At 49.9% G+C, this 23004-nt stretch overlaps 1 protein-coding gene across 1 annotated transcript in view; it reads right to left on the reverse strand.

The window, feature by feature from the left end:
• Positions 1 to 1843: 1843 nt before the first annotated feature.
• The window catches only part of LOC119461796 (RNA transcription, translation and transport factor protein-like), a 24476-nt gene continuing 3315 nt past the window's right edge, over positions 1844 to 23004 (reverse strand). Inside the window, exons 3-4 of the mRNA XM_049673031.1 lie at positions 5026 to 5074; positions 1844 to 2139 (exon numbers count right to left, since the gene is read on the reverse strand). Of these exons, the coding sequence (XP_049528988.1) occupies positions 1985 to 2139; positions 5026 to 5074 (204 nt within the window). The 3' untranslated portion in view covers positions 1844 to 1984. The remainder of the gene's footprint in view (positions 2140 to 5025; positions 5075 to 23004) is intronic.

Raw genomic sequence — 23004 nt, forward strand, 5'->3', positions numbered from 1 at the left:
CATAAATGAGAGCATTGATTTCTTAATTATAATGACTGGGTGAACAGGATGCACTCATTGCCCCAGGGAAAGTCTTGACAGTGAAAACTGAAGCCTTCATCAGAAACGTTGAAGAAGTGGAACAATAATTCCTGACTGAAACATGGAAATGAAGGGATGACGAAGGGCTGTGCTGAAGTCCTAAAGCAAGTAGGTCAAGTAACAATGGACTGTCCTGTTAATACTGATGGTATAGACTGTTCACTGCGGTGTAACTAAAATTGGGTGACAACAGAATCATTGCTTGGTATTGCAGATGCAACAAAAACAATTTTCTTCATAAAGTATGCCGGGCAGTGCCTGGAACATCACACTTATGTTTTTTTTGGCTGCAGTTAACATGCAGTTTGCATCAAAGAACACCTGACCTTTGAAAAGATTTTTGATTTTTCTAGTGCTCTTCCATTGAAAAAAAAGTAATGGCAGTACTTTGCAGACTGGAAACTGCAAGATCAAGGCCCACAAGGTTTGTATAAACTGTGATGCATCACAGCACCACTGGCATGGCCAAGTTATAGATTTTGTTTTTTGGTTAGGCTAACAGAAGGCATCCCAACACAACTTACCTTCTCTAATCCTGTCGTTTCCTTTCTTTGCTTTCATCCTTTGACGTTATGGGTCAAATAGCGTGTCGTTCTGGAACTTATTTGTTGTACAGTGCCAACGACGACAGTTGATAGTCTACACTCGTGTTGTCTCTTCCTAATTTGGGTCTGTTTTGTGTGCTGTTACCCATGCCTTCAAAAGCCACAATAAATTGCTGTTCAAAAGCTCTCCCCCAGAAAATTTGGCCTTTGGTTTTTCCATGTGCCAGAAATGCGTTTTCTGGTATGTTCAAATTATAACCCAACACCATCATGCTCATGTGTATTCCATGCTTTTGGGTGTTTACTTAGTTTTACGAAAATTAACTCAGTCAAACCTCGCTATAACGAACCTCAATTTAACGAAATTCACTATATGACGAGCTGTTTTCATTTCCCGCTCTTAGTTGCATTGAGAACCCTGTATCTTTCTGCACAATTTAACAAAGCAACTTCATAACGCAGTTTCGATTGTGCTTTGAACCTCGAAGTGCTGTAAGCTGGAGGATGGCGTCTAGTGGACTGCTTAAAAGAATGTTGAAGGTTGTACGGGATACTCTGCATGAGTATGGCAGTGCTGCATCTTCTATCATAGCCGGGTTCAAAATCTGTTGCTTGATTATATTAATTTAAAGCTTTCTGCCACCACACTTCCTGTCAGGAAGTCCCAGTAGAGTTCCAGACAATGAAACCTGCTCCTCTATGATACACATTTCTACATTGCGCATGACAGTTAAACACAGCTACAGCAAAGCTGTATGAGTTCTAGGTACTAGAAATCTATTTTCTGCCTGTTAGCAGTTCATCAACAATACCCTGGTTATACTCATAGCTCCTTTGGGGCTAAAACACAGGCTGCACTGCTGACCACGGCATCAGTTTTCACCAGTGAAGCCGTATGAACTCCTAGCTGATCTCGGATGTGGAGCTGGCAAAACGTGGCGTGAGAAGCCCAAATTCTGGATCAGTGGATAAAAAAGAAACGCTGCACAGACATTGCCGTCTATTTGAGTAAAGTACACAAAAGGTATAATCATTGATAATTACAGGTGAACCAGCCAGGATACAGGATAAATACATCAGCCCTCTTCCAAAGCACGAATTCAGGACTCTGACGCAGGTTGCGTAGATGGCTGACATGAGCACACTGCCGCATGAAAACGGCTGCAAAACTCCTCTTAATTAACAGCTTTGCTGAGAAAGACAACAGACTCTGTAAGTGGATCTGCTAGGCAGCTTTATGCAGAACACTGAACAGGACGAGCAGACAGTTCGTACAAATGCACATGCACGCACACAGACGTGTCCATTTGAGAGAGGGAGCAGGCACTGGAGCATAGCAGTGGCAGTGGATGCATTGTCTAGCGCCCCACTTTTCCCAGCCGGGTGTCTGTCTTTGGGTTTGCCGTGATGGTCTGCACAGCCACAATGGCTTCGTTGATGCGAGTCTGCAGGTCACGCAGGTCCTGCACGTAGAGCAGCCGCAGCACCTTGGCCGCTTGGTTCAGCACAGGGTCTGCAGGAATCGGCAATAAGTCTGGTCAGCTAGAACTTCCAAGCTAACGCAAAAGTTGCCATCAATTGGTTGACATTTCTCTTCATCTATTACTTAGGCCATAACACACAATCTTAACGTGGCAGATTATTTGTTTAGTTAATTTTGTGTGCTCTCTTCATTGTTTCTTTACACAGCTGTAATTAAGAAAATGGTTATGTCGAAACATTTATATACTGCACAGAATTGTGGATGTTCCTTTTGTGTGATTTTAATGCTGCCATACAAGAAGGCTTGCCGTCTCAAATGCACTGTTTGTCACCACCAGAACGGTAGGCCTCGTCAGGTGCACACAGCCTTTAGGCTCCGTCCTGATGTGGCGATGTACGTTTCGATGCTGTACGTGAAAAGTGAATCTCGCAATAAACAAATTTCCATCACAACGTAAAGGGGCCCTGAACCACCCCTCGTGCTCGGTGAAAGAACACGTTCCGCAGATAGCATACGCTGCTGTGAACATCTCAGCCAGAGTTTGCAATCGTGCGGTACGTGGGGCTTGCAAGTGGAGCGTGACATCACCTTTTCTCAAACACTCTTTTCAAGAGGAGCCTTCTCCTCACCCGTTTCGGGGTTGCCGGTGCGGCTGCTATATTTTGTACTATAGCAGATTCCCATAGACGGCTGCTATATTAGCCAATAGCTAATATAGCAGACGATGGTCAGCTCACGCTTGTCTGCGCCCACCTACGTAGGAATGAAACTTTGACCACACAGCATATTGATGTCGTAGCCGTCGGGTCTTGCTAATTTTGATTAGTCTGGAACACTCACCTAGCTTCGAACTACACGGAAGACTACATGTACGTTATGCCTGCTGCGCCTCGCAATGCATGGTGGTTAGCATCTACAAGGGATGTGCGCCTGTGCTTGTCCGTGCAGGACAAGGCCACTTCGCACCACGCAGCACAGTCAGGCTGGAGCATGCACTCCAACTGTGGCCTGTGCTTACAGTTGCGCGTAGCTGCGTCTGTGTAGCTTAAATACTGCGGCTGCCATGGAGGTGCCGTGACAAGCCTTCTTGCCATAACGCCGTAGGCGGGGCATCACCACTCAATCGCTACCATCGCTCCTCCACTCCTTCATGAACTGAAGTACACTAGCGAAGTCGTGATTTTGACCTGTGTCATATCGGTACCACAGTAGAACCCCGCTGTTACGTTCCCGGGTGCTGCGTTTTCCCGGCTGTTACGTCGTTTTCGGCCAGTCCCGGCACAGCTCCCATAGAACCCAATGCATTGGTAACCCCGCTGTTACGTCGCAACTGTGGGACCGTTCCCACATCATACGTTGCGAACTGCCGCCCCGCACCGGCCCGAGCGGCCATTTGACTTTTCATGTTGCTTGGCTTGGTTGCTTGACGATGGCATTGGCTGTGCAAAGTGCCGGGGGCGATACTTATGACATATTTTCGGTTTCCGCCAGCAAAAGTATGGCCCTTGAGATCCGTATTTGGTAAAGAAGGTGTCTATACCGCGTTACGGCCCTAAAACTGGTTTTGGCTCATAGATGTTCCGTATAAAGTCCAAAGGCGATAACGCCGTCGCCGCGCGCCGTATGCTGTATGTGCGAGTGAAAGCATGCGAGGGGAGCCGACAACCGCATTTAAATCTCGCGCGCGCCTTCTTCCGTTGCGCTCGAGGCACCGGCGAGGGCGGAGGGACAGCGGGCAGCGTTGTGCTCTGGCATCAACTGCATACCGCACGGCGATGCGTGGTCGCATGGGTCGTATCTTGAAAGCGATCTACGTTGAGGGCAGAGTCTACGCAGTGTAGGTGCATTGGCGGCTCATAGCTTTGCGCGTGCTGTGTGTTCTCGGCGCTCAGTTTGCGCTGAAGCGATAGACAAGAGCACGAAGGTCACTTCACCCGCTTCTGCAGCGGCGCGTAAATTCCTCACGCCAGCGTTTGACTGCGCGTGTCCGCACTCATCGAGTGTGATGTGTTCATGTTTGCCTGTGGGCGCTGACACCATGCTTGTTAATATAGTTAATAGGCGAATGTTTACACAGACGATAAAACTACTATTCTTACTTTGTATAGCTGTCTACTAATTTGCTATCGCAATCGATACTTCGGCTGTCGGGTGAAACTACGACTTTTTTCACACGCAAGAATTTAAATAATATTGTGTGCAGTTCAACACTACTCCCGTTTCTCAATTTTTCCTGCTTCCCGGCTGTTGCATTTCCCGGCTCTTACGTTTCTTTTTTTTTACAGTCCCGTGAAAAACGTATCAGCGAGGTTCTACTGTATCGGCACCGGCGTGTGGTGTAGTGTTATCGTATGGGCACCAAACAGGCGATGCCACTATAGTGCTGCTTTTAAACAAACAGTTTCGCTAGCCGCAAAGGTATCGTCAAACATTCAAGCCAGGCGGTACTTCGGTGTCGATGAGAAAAACGTCAGTCGTTGGAGGGGGCAACGGGAGATGCTTTCTGCGTGCGCCGCAACGAGGATGGCATTTACCCAGGAACATTGATCGTGCGCTCCTTCAAAAAGTGCAGCATCTCTAATGTGCTTGGTGGTACTGAATATAGCGCACTGTTTGAAGATGACAGCGGTAAGGAAGATAGCAACGAGGCTACCAGCGATACTAACGCAGATAGTGCTCAGTATGTGCATATTCAATAAATGCTGTTTTCATTTTGTGAATGCTATCCTCACTTTTTGTTCGGCCTACTATCGAGGTAAGTTTCTTCTTTTTTTTTTTTTTTCTGGCTTCAGACGTTCAGGGGTCGGCTTAAAATTGGAGTCGGCCTAGATTCGAGTAAATATGGTAATGAGTTTCTGACTGCAAAGAAAACAGGGCAGTGAAATAATAGAAGCCGGCTGACAAGTGTGTACTCACCTCCAGTGTCGAAGCCTAGGCTGCTCTCTTTCAATGGATAAGGCGTACCCTGCAGACAAGGATAAGATTATATACAATAAAGCCTTGTTGATATGATTCTGCGTAATACGTTTTTCGGGATATGTTTTTTCTCTTTTCCCGCTAATACGATTTGGTTGGATAATACGTTGGATGAGACAATTTTCGGATGATGTGCTTTATTTTCCGGTTCCCGTGAATATCGTATCAACGAGATTTCACTGTAATACAGTTAAACCTCAATGTAACAAAGTCGGTCAAATCAGTAATTTGCTTCATTATATCGCAATATTGAAATTAGATTTCTTATGCAAGCAAGCACAGTTCTCATTGAATGTTTCTTGCACGGAAGGGGCCACGAAATTTCACAGAATTATCCCGCAAACAGAAAAAGCAATGTTGAATGAGAAAAAAAAAAACTAATTTTGTTGAATTTCAAAGTTCGCAACGAAAGATACGGTTTGACCAGTGACGATATCTTAATATCGGCGGTATGAAATGAAGCCAACCACGCTTTCACGTCCTCTATGCCCCTGTGGCTACTAGTGTCGTCCACAGTGGGATGACACTAACCTGAAAAGCACCAGCAGAAACTCGAGATTACGCAACCTCCAGTACTAAACACGTGGAAAGACGGTGCACGTGGTGCCCACACTTTGGAGATGCAGAAGATTATATCTAAACCAGGGCGCATGGACTGCATATGCGCTCAGCCGTGATGACATCCATGCATTGGCCACGGTCGTGCTAGAAGAGGAGACTCGCACCCACCCTCGCGTCTTTCCCCTTGCTTGCGTGGGAAGACAGTGCTCATCAAGCCACCATCCTTCTCGGCTCACCACTGCACATTTTCACGCTCACCCAAAGCATACAGCACGCGGGGTGCAATAGGATCTTATCACACTGGGACTTTATATGGAACATAATGCTTCTCCGCTTCAGCGGTCGCTCTCACAAACAGACTAATTAGGCGAGTAGCAAACAAGCATCAAGGCATGAAGGAAGCGGATCTCAGGCAACTTGTCCAAGCCTTCGTCCTGAGCCGCATAGTATATTCCCTTCCTTACCTGCACCTCTACCCGGCTGAAAAGAAGAAAATTGACTGCCTAATTAGACAGTCATACAAATCAGCCCTTCACCTCCCTAGATACACGGCTAATGAGAAGCTCCTTGAATTGGGAATTCACAATACCCTAGAGGAGCTGGTCGAGGCACACAGGCTAGCCCAACTGGAGAGGCTATCCAAAACTCAAGTAGGAAGACACATACTGGAGGACCTGGGGATCCGATACGGATCCACACACACCTCAATATGTAAACTTCCCCTAATATACCACAGAAATTTAAGGATAGACCCAATACCAAAAAACATGCATCCTGAACATCACAAGGACAGAAGGAGAGCAAGAGCTAAAGCTCTACATAAACACTACTCGGGTCTGCAGGATATAGTCCACGTCGACGTTGCGGAATACCCAAGTCGAGATGCCTTCTCTATAGGCATAGTCAACAATCAAGGCCAGGCCTACTCCGCAGCAACAATTTGTTGCATGCATGCAGAGGAAGCAGAAGAGGCAGCTATAGCTCTGGCTATAAATGGCACCACCGCAGAAATCATTTTTAGTGATTCCAAAACCGCAGTTAGAAACTTTGCCAGTGGCAAAATCCACAAACCGGCCATGCAAATTCTAAACAAATATCCACCGCCTGATCGCCAGATTCAAATCATCTGGGTCCCAGCACATTCCTCGCACCCAGGAAATGAGGCTGCCCACAATTATGCCCGAGGTTTCGTCAGCCGGGCGGTGGAAGGCCTCGACCTGGGTTCAGCGAGGGATCGCATGGTGACATTCCATGAAATTACTATGCACTACCGCGAAGGTAGACAAAAATACCCCCCTCCGCATAAATCACTGAATAAACTGCAACAGGTGACCTGGAGACAGTTGCAGACTGGCTCATTTGCCAACCCTTACAAGTATTCACTAATATATCCGGGCTGCTTCTCACCTAAATGCAAGAACTGCGACGCTTATAAAGCGGACCTGACACATATATTGAGCGACTGCCCCGGGCTCAAACCTAGGGCGGAACTCGAACTTAATAACACTTCAGACTGGGAGGTAGCGGTGTCCAGCTCGAATCCCGCGGTCCAGCTCCGGACCGTCAACTGGGCTTTGGAGGTCGCCGAAAGTCAAGGGCTCACGGCCACCTCACGCCGCCTAGCAGAAGAAACCCAGTAATTTAAATAACTCTGCATCTGATGAAAATAAAGTTTTCCCTCCTCCTCCTCGGTCGCACAGTGCACGATTTGAGAGGTGCGTTCGCAAGCAGCCGCATGCAATTCAACCACATAACCATGTGCGTCTGCAGAAGTTTCTATTTACTGTCCCGGTATTCCTTCACGTCAACAGTGAAATTTCGTTTTACTGAAATCGAGTATAAACAAACTTCGTTATATTGAGGCTCTAAATATATATGGTGTTCCAAGGACAAGAAGCTATAAAAAGTTAAATACATTGTTATATTGAGAATTTTGTTATATTGAATATTGTTATGTTGCTACGATGCGGAAGTCACAGATAAAGCTGCCGGGGTGCGCCGTGATGGAGGATGACGTCATGTAAAAGAAATCTGCCACCTCAGTTGCACAGCTTATGGGCAAAGCTTGCATAATCACGTATTAGATCCCGTAGTCAGTCGCGACAACGACCCACTTATTGCCAGATGTCGATGTCAGAAAAGGGCCGAGAAGATCGACACCGACGCGAAAGAATGGTTCTGAGGGTACATCGATGGGGTGAAGACGTCCAGCGGGAAGCACAGCAGGTTGTTTGCGGCGCTGACAGAGCGCACAGGCTGCAACGTAGCAGTGCACAGAGCGGTACAGGCCTGGCCAGTAGAAGCGGCGCCGTACGCGGTCGTAAGTACGAGAAACGCCGAGGTGGCCTTCAGTAGGTGCGTCATGCAACTGCTCAAGCACGGATGTCCGGAGACGGCGCGGGACAGCGAGTAAAAATTCTGGTCCTTCAAGGCGTAAGCTGCGACAGAAGAGAACGTCGTCACAGAGTATGAACATGTGCAGCGTGGGCTCCGACTGTCCAGAATGGAGACGATTGATGAGAAAACATAAGCAGTCATCAAGCCGTTGTTCAGTGCAAATGTCACGCAGATCAGAGATGGCTAGGACACAAACGTTGCTGTCATGCGCATCATATTCAGGGTGGTCGACAGGATGACGGGATAGGCAGTCGGCGTCCTTATGCAAGCAGCCTGACTTGTATAAAACAGCAAATGAATACTCTTGGAGCTGTAGCGCCCATCTATCCAATCGTCCAGTGGGGTCTTTAAGTGACAAGAGCTAGCACAAGGCGTGGTGATCGGTAACCATGGAAAATGTGTAGCCGTACAAGTAGGGGCGGAATTTGGCTATTGCCCAAACCAACACCAGGCATTCCAGTTCAGTAATTGAAAAACTCCTCTCGGCGGGTGACAGGAGGCGGCTGGCATATGCAATCACGCGCTCTGCGTTATGCTGCCATTGAACGAGTACAGCCCCGATTCCGTGGCCACTGGCATCCGTGTGAAGCTCAGTGGCGGCAGATGGATCATAATGAGCCAGCAATGGGGGAGCCGTTAGCAAGCGTATGAGGGCGAAGAAGGCTTTGGTCTGAGCAAGGTCTCATGTAAAAGCAACGTCCTTCTTAAGTAAGTCGGTAAGTGGGCGAGCGGTGTTGGCAAAATTCTTGATGAAGCGACGGAAGTAGGAGCATAGTCCAACAAAGCTTCTTACGTCTGTGGTGGAAGACGGAACAGGTAAGTTCTGTTCAGCGCGAATCTTGTCAGGGTCGGGTTGAACGCCAGCAGCACTGACGAGATGATATTGTGAAGATTTTAACTGCGCTAGAAACGGGCAAAGCAGGACGAAAAAGACACGTGCGCAGACTCACAACTGGATTTTAATGGGCGAAAGATGACATATATACAGTCAGGATAACAAAACAACATGATCCGTTATCCTGACTGTATATATGTCATCTTTCGCCCATTAAAATCTAGTTGCAAGTCTGCGCACGTGGTGTCTTTTTTGTCCTCCTTTGTTCCTGTTTCTAGCGCAGTTAAAATCTTTTTTTTTTTTAATATGAACTTCAACCAACTAGCCCAACTTGGTGCACTACTGACGAGATGGCCAAGGACGGTAATTTGACGACGTCCAAAGTGGCACTTGGATGAGCTCAATTGCAGGCCGGCGCATCGGAAAACAGCCAGAATGGCCGACAGACGCATGAGATGACTCGAGAAAGTTGGTGAAAAGACTATCACATCATCTAGATAACACAGACACGTAGACCATTTATAGCCGCGTAGTAAGGAGATCATCATTCTTTCGAATGTAGCCGGGGCATTACTAAGGCCGAACGGCATACCGTAATTTCAAAATGGCCGCCTCGCACGCGCGTCGTGCCTAGCTACCGTAGCATGCGGAAGCTTCCTCCGTGTGCTGCAGTACACGTGCTTAGGCAATAGTCTACCGTCTGTCTTCACGTTCTCAGCGTCTGCTCTATCTATCAGCATGAAGTACCGAGTTCATCATGATGCCGCATTTAAAAGGAAAGTGATCATCTGTGCGGAGACGGACGGAAATCGGGCCGCATCACGGGCGTTCGGAGAATCCGAAACTTGCGAGCGGGACTGGCGCAAACAGAAGGAGAGGATTTTCGCCAGCAAAGCAATGCGGAACGGTTTCAGTGGACCGAAGCAGGACGTAATCTGCGACGATTCACTCCGGCGATACAATCAGGCTTGGCCCTATCTTGAAAGCAATCTGCGACTGGTAAAGTCCGCCGCGCGCCGTGTTTTCGCCGCGTTGAAGCGAGAGGCATGCTAGCACGAAGGCGCGCTTCGTCTCCAGCGTTTTGACAGTTCGTTTCCGCGGTCAACGAGCGAGGTGTGTTCATGTTTGCTTGAGCGCGCGTGACACCGTGCTTGTTAATAGCGGTCTACTAATTTGCTACCGCATTCGATGCATCGCCTTTCGGGCGAAACTGCGACTTTTTTTATTCATCGCAACATCAGTGCATCGGGAGGAAATCTATTTTTCCAAATTTTTCCTCGCGGAAAACGGGTGCGCGTTACAATCGAGGAAGCGTGAGAATCGAGTAAATGCGGTAGTTGTGCTAGCCGTAGAGGCATCGTCAAACGTTCAAACCGGGCGGAACTTCGGCATCGGTCTGTCGTTGGAGGGGGCCACGGAAGATGGTTTTTGCGTGCGCCGCAACGTGCGCTCCTTCCAAAAATGCAGCATCTCTAATGCGCTGGATGGTACTGAATATAGCGCACGGTTTGAAGATGTCAGCAGTAAGGAAGATAGCGACGAGGCTAGCAGCGATGGTGACATAGAATGAGCTCGGCATGTTCAAAATTAATAAATGGTGTTTCATTTTGCGAATGCTGTCCTCGCTTTTTCGTTCGGCCTACATTCGAGGTAAGTTTTTTTTTTTTTTTTTCAGACTTCGAACTTTTGGGGGGCCGGCTTAGAATCGGAGTCTAACCTTGAATTGGTAGAGGCCATCAGGTGTTACAAAGGTAGTTTTCTCGTGGTCCATGTCATCTACTGAAATTTGCCAGTAGCCTGATCGAAGGTCTATGGATGAAAAGTACTTTGCTTCGTGCAAGCAGTCCAAAGCGTCATCAATATGTGGCAAGGGGTAGGCATCTTTGCGAGTGATTTTCTTGAGGTATCGGTAATCGACACAAAAGCGCCAAGTGCTGTCCTTGACAAGGACAACAGGGGACCCCACGGGCTGCAAGATGGCTGGATAACGTCTTTAGTCAACATCTTATTGACTGCTCATTGTATCACTTGTCGTTCAGCATGTGAAACACGGTACGGCCGGTGGCGTATCGGATTGGCGTTTCCAGTGTAAATACGATGGGTGACCACTGACGTCTGGGCTAAAGGGCAGCCATCAAGTTAAAAATGTCGCTGTAAGTTTCGAAGAGACGGCAGAGGTCAGCAGCTTGTGCAGGAAGAAGGTCAGGTGCAATCATCTTGCTAAGTTCGTCTGTGACTAGAGTAGGTGAATCGGAGGTACCTGTAGAGGGCGACAGAATGGCTGCATCAAAAGCCAATATGTTGCAATTGTTGACAGGCAAGATATGGCCCAAAGACTTGCCTCTTAGAATAATTTGATGCGAGCAGTTAAAATTAAGCAGAGGGAGTAAAGTCCGATTGCCTGTAATAGTAAGCACGGTATGCGGAATGGCCACATTCTTTTAGGTGCGAAGCACCTTGTGGGCCCGGGCTGTCGGCATCTCCTGTCGGCATCTCCTGTCGTAATCATCGTCGTAATCGTCGTCGTTGTAGTCACGGTAAGCAAGCCGCTCGTGCTCGCGCATTCGTCGTTGTCTTCCACAGCTGGCTGCATTGAGGCAAGCGGCTTGTGCTTGCGCTCGACACGCGCTTGTGCCACTGCCCCCGCCTTCGTCGTCGTCTTCCACAGCTGGCTGCGTTGCCGCTCATCATTCCAGCGTAGAATTTCACTTCTGTCGTCGTAATGGGGAGGCCGCGTTTAGGGGGTTAAGAGCCAGGCAGTATGAGCCCATTAGCGGTGCATCACTGCATGCTTCACACCTCCACAGGTTTCAGGTTAGTGGAGCTGCATTTCGCTCAATAGATCATTTGACACTTGCGCATAATTTTTCAAGCAGTATGTCAGCGGTGGGACACAGCACATGGACGCTGTCAGGAACAGATGGAAATGACATGAAAGTGAAGTACATAGTAGCTTGGGGCGACAGGGGGTGTATTCAACAGAGCATAAGCGTGGCTGTGTGACTGGTGGACTATAGCAGCCATGGGGTAGCTCAAGCTGAATGACACTAGACGCGCAGTCAAAAAGGGCTGAATGGGACAACAAAAAGTCTAAGCCAAGTATAATGTCATAGGGTCATTGTTCCAAAACGGCAAACAACACAGTGGTTAGGCACCCCGCAATGCCAATACAGTGGAATCTCGATGATACGGATCTCACGGGGTCACGAAAAATATTCGTACAGTACAGACCACTTATAACGTAACCGCTTATAGTGCAGGACCAGATATAGTGTGATCTTTTCAGACTCCCGTTAATTTTCCCATAGCACTCCATGTACAGTAAAACCTCGATAATTCGAAGGTCGCCGGACCAGGAAAATTCTTCGAATTAAGCAGATTTTCGAATTAACCGAAATGCATAAAAAAAAAGAAAACAAGCAAGAACTTGCCGCAAAAAGAAACCAGCTTTATTTTCCATGTCCGAGAAAGATTATTCGGAAGTAATCACTGATGCGGGATTACTTGGCGCGGTAGTTCGCCGCCCCTAGTGCCATGCTCTCCAGCTGGCTCACAGCACGTAGCATACAAATATCACCTGCACTGCACTCAACAAAGTTGCGAACGATGTTCACGGAATCGATAACTGCCGCGAAAGCGGGCGTGGGGGTGTTTGACTCCAAAAATTTGGACTTGATGGATATACTGGACTTCAAAAATGCACCGTCAGGGTTCCCATTGAGTTCATGCATTTTCGCACCCAATTTTTCGGACGAATTGCAGGGGCGGATCCAGGTTTTTTCTGAGGGGGGCGTCAGCTTCTGTCAATGATGATGATGATGATGATAGTAGCCTTTCTTATTTACAGAAATTTACCGTTTTTCCTAACGATAAACCCGCGTTTTATATGGCTAAAGCAACACCTGTAGCCCTCCGTGGTGGCTCAGTCAGCTCAGGCGTTGAGCAAGAGATCGCGGGATCAAATCCCGGCCGCGGCAGCCGCATTTCAATGGAGGCGAAATGCAAAAACGCCCGTGTTCTTGCGTTGTAGTGCAGGTTAAAGAACCCCAGGTGGTCAAAATTAATCCGGAGCCTTACACTACGGCATGCCTCATAATCAGAACTGGTTTTGGTAGAGAAGAACACCTGCAGCGAAGCCAGGTATCGGTTTCTCCGAGCTTATAGGAAAAGGACGTTACCCAATACAGCCATGTGCTTGGCGGCTGCGCCTGATAATACAGGGTGTTCAAAATTAAGCTTTATGGTTTTCTTAAAGTTAGGCACTGGGAGGCACGCGAAGACCACCTGTGCAAATAAGTTATGTGGCTAGGGGGGCACAAAGTGAGATGATAATTATCGCTGTGAGCATCCCAATTAACTAAAATTCAACAATTATTTTTTGTTGACTGCAGTAAGTGGGTATGTTTGTATTGAAAATTTAGAGACAGTCGAGTTTCTACACAGTATCAGTCGGAAGAATTATTCTAGCGTGTCCGTGCTCCGAGATATCAGACTCCAAATTTCAATTGTCGTACTGCGCAGAATAATCGAGAATAAAGACGCGACAATTCTCATGAATCCCCGTGAATGATCATAAAGCTCAGTGACCACTTCTGTGGACTGATGGCGGTGCCATCTTCTCTCTTGAGTCGTGGTGGTGTGTTGACTAGAGGAATGTTCTTGAATACGGGCGTAACTCTCCGCTCCAACGCAGCAACCACTACGCTGCTTGTTTACGATATGCGAATCACCGCGTATGAAGACTCAAGACGCCACCTATAAGAATAACGATGTGGCGTAGTAGGCGAGAGCGCGAGCCAGCGTCTTCATGTTTTGTTTCCCACGCGACGTCATCCTTTTACACAAGGCGCGCATCTGCTACCATTTCTCTACATCATCCTAGGCCCGCGCGCTGGCATTGGCCTCTGACGTCACGCTCCCCCACTTCGCAGCCGCAGCTCGAGGCTTCGCCCCGCTCCGCGAGAACGCCCACTCAGATAAACGGATCCGGCGGGCTTGAGCCTCCTATGCTTAATGCACGACAATAAAACTGCGAAGTTACAATGAAAAACTTGTAGCGTACGAACGGCACTGTGGTCGTACTGGATATTGTCAACGTGTAACTGTGATCACAATGAGTGCTACAGTTAAAAAAAAAGTTACCTATGCGTAGTTCTTAGTTTAGCTGCTGGTTGCTATTATTTATATATGAACACTTCAGCAAGAGATTTCTTTCATTAAACAGGTTGGTCACGGAACCGATGACAGCCAATGAGGGAACCATTGACACCCCAAGGGGAAACTAAGTTAATCAGGCGCGAAGGCGCTCGAGCGGACCTCGGCGTGTTTGGCAAAAGGGACGTCTCCTCGTTCATTCGACGCCACCGACGGGACGAGTAAGGCACGGCAGGCACCAGGAGGTCCAAGGTGTTCATGAGAAAAAATAACTACGGCAACTTCGCGACACCACACCCCTACGGCATACAACAAAGCTTGTGAGCGAGCTAGCTTTACTTCTGCATGGCTGATACCACTGGTACTTGCGAAAAATACTTTTGAAGAATCCTGGTGGCCATATTTTTTTTTTTTTTTGCAACAGGGCAATCCCCCTGTCAGCGAGGGGGCGATGCAGAAATCTGACGGGGGGGTCAGGACATCCGGACATCCCCCCTGGATCCGCGCCTGAATTGAGACCCCAAAGGTCAATTTCCCAGACTAAAAATCACTCTTTCCGAGCCACACTACCCAATCTTGGAGGCCGCCATGTTGGATTTTGCACTGGCTTGGATTCCAGTGGTTCGCTGTATAGCCTCCAAGATTGGAAGGCGTGCGCTATCAATAGGCACCGGGCGCGGGATGAATTTGGACTGGTGGCGCCTTCATGCGGCGGCGCCGCGAAAGTAATGGCATGTGGCGGCCGGGCCGCGCGCAGCTGGAGCTGCCGTGAAACCACGTCTGATCAAACATGTTGCGTTTTTGGGTGCACCAACAGTTACTGAAACATGACTGAAGCTGGTTAGGCCATTCAATTCAATCGTTCATCGCGGCATCGCGTTTTCAGGCGGAAAGTCTGTATATGTGCGGTCTTCATATAGGCAACAGCGCGTTCAGTGCTCACAATTGAAACGCGATACTCGAATCGCATGGTCGCCAGCGCTTTTTGCACTGACTGTAAGCGCTGGGGACACCAAACTGATGCATTGTGGTATAGAGTGAGAGCGAGAACCTTCGTAACGCATTATGACTGCATTTGGTCCCACGGCGCGCACCTGTGGCTCGAAAAGAAGAAGAAAAAAAAACGGTGGCAGCCGCGCGCTGCCAGCGCTTCAATCGCTGGGCACTGTACATTTCCGACGCTGATTTGGTATAGTCTAGTTGTTCTAACGTTAATAAAAGAGCCGTTCATACGCAAGAGCTTCGCTCATACGCAAGAGCTTCGTGTCCCATTTGCCTGTCTTCGCCTCCGCAGTGTAACGGCTCCGGAGCTTGGGAACCGAAGGCGAACACTCAGATTTGTAGTCATTTTGCCGTCTTATCAGTGTATCAGTGTTTCTTTTAATGTAAATTTGCCTTCCTAGTAATTCCCAACTCTGGTTGCGTCCGGCACATGGCTGTGCTGTGCATCGACGAGGAACGGCCACGCAGTGGCGTGTTCACACTCGCCGCCATCGACGTCTCCCGTCGCGCTAAGCAATATAAAATGAACCGTCACTGAAGATTGGGCTAGTTTATAAGCAATTAAGAATGGGGAAGCATTGCAAAGATAAAAGAACTACAACGGACAGAGAACGGGAACTTACTGACACATGTACGATCGGCGAAGCAGGTCAAGAAACAGAATAAGGAAGACCTACGTCTCCTATTTTTTTTCTGTCCATAATTTTTGTGTTCTTCGCCTATTTACATGATTAAATACGCGAGAATGTTAATGTGCACAGCAAAATAACAGCTGGAATATAACTGCTGGAGTTCCATGTCTTAGCTTGCCGCGGAGCTCCGTTCGCGTGGTGCATTTGCATCGCAATTTGCGCTCGTTTTCTGCTTTATATACTACTTGATGCCACGAATGTGATCTGCCTCGTACAGGTGACGACCTTTCTCAAAAGCAGACACACGAAAATGCGTTTTCCGGTGCGTCAGCCCTTAAAACCCGCAGTGCCAAATCACAGGAAGCACCGAGCGCCTTCGTCCCGTCGTCTGCTTCACATGCCAGTGCTCCGACAGCTGCCGTTCGCGGCGCTGTTCCCCAGCATATCGCCGGCGCGCCGCTGGCGCCTTACAACGGCCGCCCGGTGCCTATAGAGAGCTCGCGCCATCCTCCTGTCTCGGAGGCCATGGCCGCTCTTCCTTGGCTGATAAAATGCTCCAGAGTACTGCACTTTGTCTTTTTCCTTTCTAATATATGCGCTCTGCACTATCCTTTTCACCATTTATTGTAGGATGTTTTTTCATTGCCGCGCGCCCGCCATATGTGCGAGTGACAGCGCGCGGGGGACGCGCGCTTTCATGGAGAGCGAACGCACGGCGGAGCGTAAACGCGACTTCCTCCCTCGCGCGAAAGGCCGTTGGGGGGGGGGCGACTTCTACTCTTCTAACAACTGCGTACTTAGCGCCGGAGCGGGTTCTCGTGCGCACTGTATCTTGAAAGCGATCTCCAGGCGGCCCTGACCTATGCGCTGTGCTTTCGCCGCAGAAGCGATAGACCGCACGAACCTTCGCTCGCTGCTGCGGCGCGCTGACTCCACGCTTGTTAACTCGGCGAGTTTTTTTTTTTTTAATCTCTAAAGTTTCAGTTATTTTGAACGCGGCGTGTACATTGAGCAGGTGTCTCGGAGACCCATGTCTCAGTGATCGGCGCTACCTCCTGCGCCTCCGTTAGAGCTAAGCGGTGCGAAGCTTGTTTCTTGGATCTCCATGGTGAACTGCGTTGGCGGAGATCGCCAACGCGGTGACGTTCGTGTCGACTGTACACGGAGACAACGTCACTGCTGCGCAAGGAAGTCGATCCCCTCCAAGCGTAGTATGAGGCAGGGCATTATTTGAGATTTTTTTTTTTTTTTTTTTAAGCCGCACTAATAATTTTCTTTGCCTAACGAGTTTTTCGGACTATTTTTCAGTCCCCACGAGCTCGGAAAATCGGTTGGCGACTGTACGGAGCGCCCTAACCTAACCGCCGCACATTGCTACCAGCCGGAAACTTCGAATTATCCGAATAGAGCCACGCGGGCCATTCAAATTATCCGGTTGAATTTGCATTGAGAATGACGGGACCGCTCAAATTCTTCGAATTAACCTAGTTCGAATTATCGACGTTTTACTGTATACACGTATCGCTTAGAGTGCAGTTGCAGGAAACGAAATACAGTTACAGTGCGGCTGCCTGGGAGTACGGAAGTCAGCGGAGACAGCGAACGCTTCCCTCAAACGCTAAGGAGTACTCGAGTACTCCTTAGCGAGTGTGAGTCGTGAAATATCATGGATGAAAAGTACTGAGTGCGAGTCGTGAAATATCATGGTGCGCATAGCGAGCGAGTGCCACGAAACTGCCAACGCTCGCTTCACGATAACGGCAGTGAACGAAACTTCAGGGAGCGGGCGGCGCCGGCACATCACGGCGAAGGGCGCACGCGGAGACCGTGGAATGTGAGGGAGGAGGGCGGCAGGGAAGCAGATTTCGCCTCGGCAACTCCAACTCCGCTGCTTCTGTGGCTCCCCTCGCCCTCCCTCCTAGCTCCCTCACTTTCGACTGTCACCGTGCGCACCCGCCGCCGTGCATGCGCCACCGCTCCAGCCGGCACAGCGCCCACTCGCCGAAGTTTCGTTTTCTGCCGTTATCGGGAAGCGGGCGTTTGCCGGCGTGGGCAGTTTCATTGGCCGGCCTGGGACAGTGCCACTGCTTCCCTCTGCGCCGTAGCCGTAGCGTGCAAGGAAGCATAAAGGAGAAAGAAGGGTTCACTGCCATTTTCTACACCTGGCTACGGTAGCGTGGCTGAGACGTCGGCACGTACACGCATGTTCCGGCGCAACGCAGAATCGGCAACCTTGCCATTTAAGAGAGGGTGAAATTTCCGCCGCATTTTTTTCCTTTCTTTTTTTTTTGTTTCGTTTGTACGTGACATTGAGGGGTCTCTCTCCTAAGCTTTTACTCTATGGCGGTGCCAGAGCAATGCCAGTCGTAGGCGCCGCCGCGTGATTTGGTTTGAATTAACACGAGATTCGACTGTAAATTGAATGCAAACGTTCTAGCCGCATTCCTCGACTGTCGCATATGCGTGGCAGCTCGGTGCACGTTTTGCATATGTGCGGTCCTTGAAAATTGTTGCTTTGGTTATAGTGCGGTACCGCTTATAGTTGCGAGAGATGGCGCTAGTGTCGCGATGCTGCGTAGTGTCGCGATGCTGGCGCCACCGAACGGCGGGGTCACTTGGGGGAAAAAGGTCGGAGGCGCTCTCTCTTTGGGTGGGGATCGGCGACCAACACGCACGAACACTTCGCGCGTGCGCCGGCCCGCTTCGCGCGACCGTCGCGCGAGGCTTAGAGCGGGACACCGGTATGGACGAACACGGATCGTTCGAGCGCGCCACCGTTCGCGTGACCATACACGTGAACGACAAGGCGATGGTGTCATAGCATGGGGCGAACGTATTCGCTCGCTATCGGGTCGCGGTGAGTCGGACTTCCTTGATTTGTCGCGCGCCTGTGTGAATGTTCTATTGGTTGTAATTCGGCTAGTATGTATTAGTGTATGAAAGGTGCAATAAATGCCCTTTTGATTGTTTGCACTACTATGTGTCGTTCCTTTGTCCCAAGAGCACATGTGAGACCCCACAAACGTGGCCTTTTCCGACTTCCGTTTACCCTCCCATAGAACTCCATGTATATGCATACCGCTTACAGTGCAGCCGCGTGAGACGAAATACCGGTTATAATGAGGCTTCCGGGTGGAAATCTCGCGAACAAGGGCGGTAGCGCACACGCTTCTCAACGAGTTGTGGACACCGATGGGAGAGGAGATTCACGAGGGCGATGTGGAGGAGGAGCATGAGTCCAAGGGCGATGAAATCGTCGCCGTGCGCTGTATGTGAGAGTGAAAGTGCGTAGGGGACATGCGCCTTCATGGAGAGCAAACGCACAGTGGAGAGCAAACGCGCGAAAGGCCGTGGGGGTATGGAAGGGAGGGAGGGGGGGCGACGCTGTGCTGCGGCACCAAATGCGTATCTTGCAACCGGGCGCAAGGGTAACTGGCGACGCAATCTCCCACACGAAAGGAGCAAAGCAGAAAGGCAGCGCGGGAGGGAGGGAGGGGGGGGGGGAGGCTTCTACTCTGCCAACAAATGCGTTCTTTTACTTTACACCTGTGCCAGCTGTCAGTGTTGTCGCGCGCACCGTATCTTAAAAGCGATCTCCACACGGCTCTGACGTTTGTATGCGCTGTGCTTACGCCGCTCAGTTTCCGTTGAAGCGATAGACAGCACGAACCTTCGCTCGCTGTGGCGGCCGTGCTTTTTAAAAGCACTGAAGCGCCACCGCTTCAAACTCTTCGCGCCCAGTCGCGGCCTCCGCGCTGTTCTCTTTCGCGGCCGTCGGTGGGGCAGCGTTTATTCGTATCAACCGACACAGGTCGAAAATCGGTTCGTAACAACCATTCTCTAGCACATCGCAAAGTAATGGGGCTCGGCTGGGACCACAGAAAAATACGTATCATCCGGAAATTCGTATTAGCCGTGATTGTATCATCTAGATTCCACTGTATGAGTGCACATACCAAGCACAGTAGGCGTTCCTCCGTCGGCGACGCAGATGGTGCCTGATAGAGCAGGTGTGAGAACATTGTTCAGGCATCGGCACAACTGTGGACTCATCACGAATATGTGCGCGCCAGTGTCAATGAGTGTTGAGACACTGACGCCATCGACTACAACATCCATCAAGTTTTGTTTGGTCGACAAAGCGATCGGAGGGTATTGCAGTCGAGTCGTCATTGCAGCGTCACCTCTGGAAGCTGCATCACTTAGTTTTCCAGAGACAGGCATCGGGGCTGTATCGGGGACGATGGTCGACGAGCTGGTGGTGAACGGGACTGGTGACGTCGGAATGACAACGAGGGACTGTTCCAAGCGGCATGAGAGTCATTGCTTCACTGTTGCAGTTCAAATGGAGGCTGGTAAACAAGCTGGCTCTGTTCGGGGTGATAATAACTGGCGAATGGCGGTTGTTGAGAGGAGGAGACAGTGTGGTTATTACAATGGCGAGCAACGTGACCAATACATTGGCAGGCAAAACAGATTGACCGATCGTCAGCAGTTCGCCACTCCGCTGGATTTCAGTGGCGTGCAGGATACTGCTGACCATTGGATGGGCGAGGAGTACTCGACAGCTGTGAAGTGGCAACAGCACAAACAGAATGAACTCCAAGATTAGCGAGTTCTTCGCGGACTATTGACTGCACAAATGGCACTGTAGGCAACTTGTTCCGCTCACTGGAGCGGGAAAGAGGGGCTGCAGGAGCCATAACTTCAAGTTCTCACCGCACTATTCGCATCAGGTCGTTTGATGATGACGGTCGCTGCATTCCTAGCCTAGGATGTTGCAGGTGTGTTCAGCAGACATGCGAATGGCATTGTAATGCGGCGGCTCTTGGCCTGCTCAAAGCGCTGACACTCTTTTATGATGTCCTGTATTACTCACAGTTTTTGCACATGAGCAGGCTGAACACATCGTCAGCGAACGCCTTCAGTACATGGTTAACATTGTCTGACTCAGCCATATCACGGTTGGCCTTACGGCACAGAGCCAGCACGTCCTGGGTGTAAGAGACGTATGAGCAGGCTGAACACATCGTCAGCGAACGCCTTCAGTACATGGTTAACATTGTCTGACTCAGCCATATCACGGTTGGCCTTACGGCACAGAGCCAGCACGTCCTGGGTGTAAGAGACGTATGATTCAGTGGACGTTTGGACGCGGGTCGCTAATTCTTTCTTGGGGGCACTCTTTCGCCCGGCGGGACGGCCGAACAAGTCCCTCAGCTTCTGTTTGCACATGTCCCAGTCGTTACGCTCTTCCTTGTGGTTATGATACCAGATCTTCGCCGTGCCTTGTAGGTAGAACACTAAGTTAGCCAGCATAATCGTCGGAGCCCATTTGTTGTGGGAAATTACACGCTCATACGTGGCGATCCTGTCTTCTACGTCAAGGTGGTCGGTGCCGCAACAACCAGGACAACCGTCGGGGTTGTCCTGGTCGGGGCTGAGCCAGGACAACCGTCGGGGTTGTAGGTGTTGATGTGGGCCACACCATTTCGGGTCCTGTTTTGTCCGTCGTGTTGTGCAGTTCGAGGTGACGACCACTGTGGAGCTCTGTTGTTGTGTGTCGTGGTAATCCCTCACCTCTCATCAATTTGTTACGATGCAGAAGTCACAGATAAAGATGTATTTACAATATATACAAGAGCGACAACGACACATACACAAGATGGCTGTCGAGACCGATTCCACCTCCACACGTCAAATCGTAGTCTTCCGACTGGCGCCACTCCCGGTTGCGCCATAACAATACAGTAAAAGCTCGATGATACGAATCTCACGGGGTCACGAAAAATATTCGTATTAGCCGAAATTCGTATCATCAAAACACAAGTAAAACTACTGTCGAATCTCGATAATTCGAACTCGAAGGGGCCCGAAAATTTATTCGAATTAAAACGACGTATTTTTGAAGTATTCGTTTACCATAGCACGATGCACGAACGGTGCGAGTCGTGAAATATCGCGGCGCGCAAGCGCATAGCAAGCGCGGGCCACGAAACTGCCCACGCCAGCTAACGGTGGCTTCCCGATAACGACAGAAAACGAAGCTTCAGGGAGCGAGCGGGCGGCGCCGGCACATGGGTGCGCACGCAGACCGTCGAAGGTGAGGGAGGAGGGCGGCAGGGAAGCGGATTTGGCCGCGTCAACTCCGCCACTTCGGTGGCTCCCCTCGCCCTTCCTCTCAACTCCCTCGTAGCTCTCTCACCTTCGACTCCGTGCGCGCCCGCCGCCGTGCTGGCGCCAGCTTATTTTAGCCGCCCCCTGAAGTTTCGTTTTCTGCCGTTATCGGGAAGCGAGCGTTTGCAGGCGTGGCAGTTTTCGTTGGCCCGACTGTGTCTCCGCCGCTGCTTCCCTCTGCGCTGCTGCCGCAGCGTGCACGTTCAACATGTCACTAGAAAATAGAGGAGAAGCGTTCACTGCTATTTTATCCGCGTGGCTGAGACGTCCGCACTAGTGTGTGCTGGAATAGGGTTGTCTAGAACACTCTAGTCGGCACGGCACGTACACGCTTGTTCCGGCGCGATGCAGAAACGGCGACCTTCCAATTTGAGAGAGGGGGAAATTTCCACCGCGGGTTCTTTCTTTTTTTTTCCCGTTCCTTCGCGCGCGGCATTGAGGCGTCTCTCATGAGCTTTTGCTCTATGGCGGTGTCGGAGCAATGCCGGTCGGAGGCGCCGCCCCGTTATTTGGCGCGCTGCTAAGAGCACTGTCGGTACGCGGTATGTTCGAAATAGGCGTGTTCGAATTAACGAGATTCGACTGTAGCTAAATTAAAGAGTCAGAGGTGAACTCACTCAGGCACATGTACGTAAAAAGCATTTATTTCTTGAAGTGGCACCGCTTCGAACTCTTCGCGCCCAGTCGCGGAGTCCGCGCTGTCCGGCGCCGCGCCTCCGCACCAAAAGAGAAGGAGAGAAAGTGCGTGACTGCGCGCTGATCTCTTTCGCGGCCGTTTGTGGGGCGGCGTTTATTCGTATCAACCGACGCAGGCTGAAAATCGATTCGTAACAACCGTTCTCTAGCACGTTGCAAAGTAAGGGGACTCGGCCGGGACCACAGAAAAATTCGTATCATCCAGAAATTCGTATTAGCCGTGATCGTATCATCGAGCTTTTACTGTATTAAGGTTTAGTTGTACATGCTGATCTAGAAAGCGCACAAGGAATTAGGTGATCTGTGCACCGTAAACCATGCCGAGTCAACCTGTCTTCTACTGGCATTCTCCAAGAAACATTCTCTCACAACTTTTCGAAGTAGCCGCCCATTATATAAGATAGAAAGAGAGTGAGAGATACAGACAAAAATAAGAGAGTGAGAGATACAGACAAAAGCGTGCAC

The sequence above is a fragment of the Dermacentor silvarum genome, chromosome 8, assembly GCF_013339745.2.
Source record: "Dermacentor silvarum isolate Dsil-2018 chromosome 8, BIME_Dsil_1.4, whole genome shotgun sequence".
NCBI lineage: Eukaryota > Metazoa > Arthropoda > Arachnida > Ixodida > Ixodidae > Dermacentor > Dermacentor silvarum.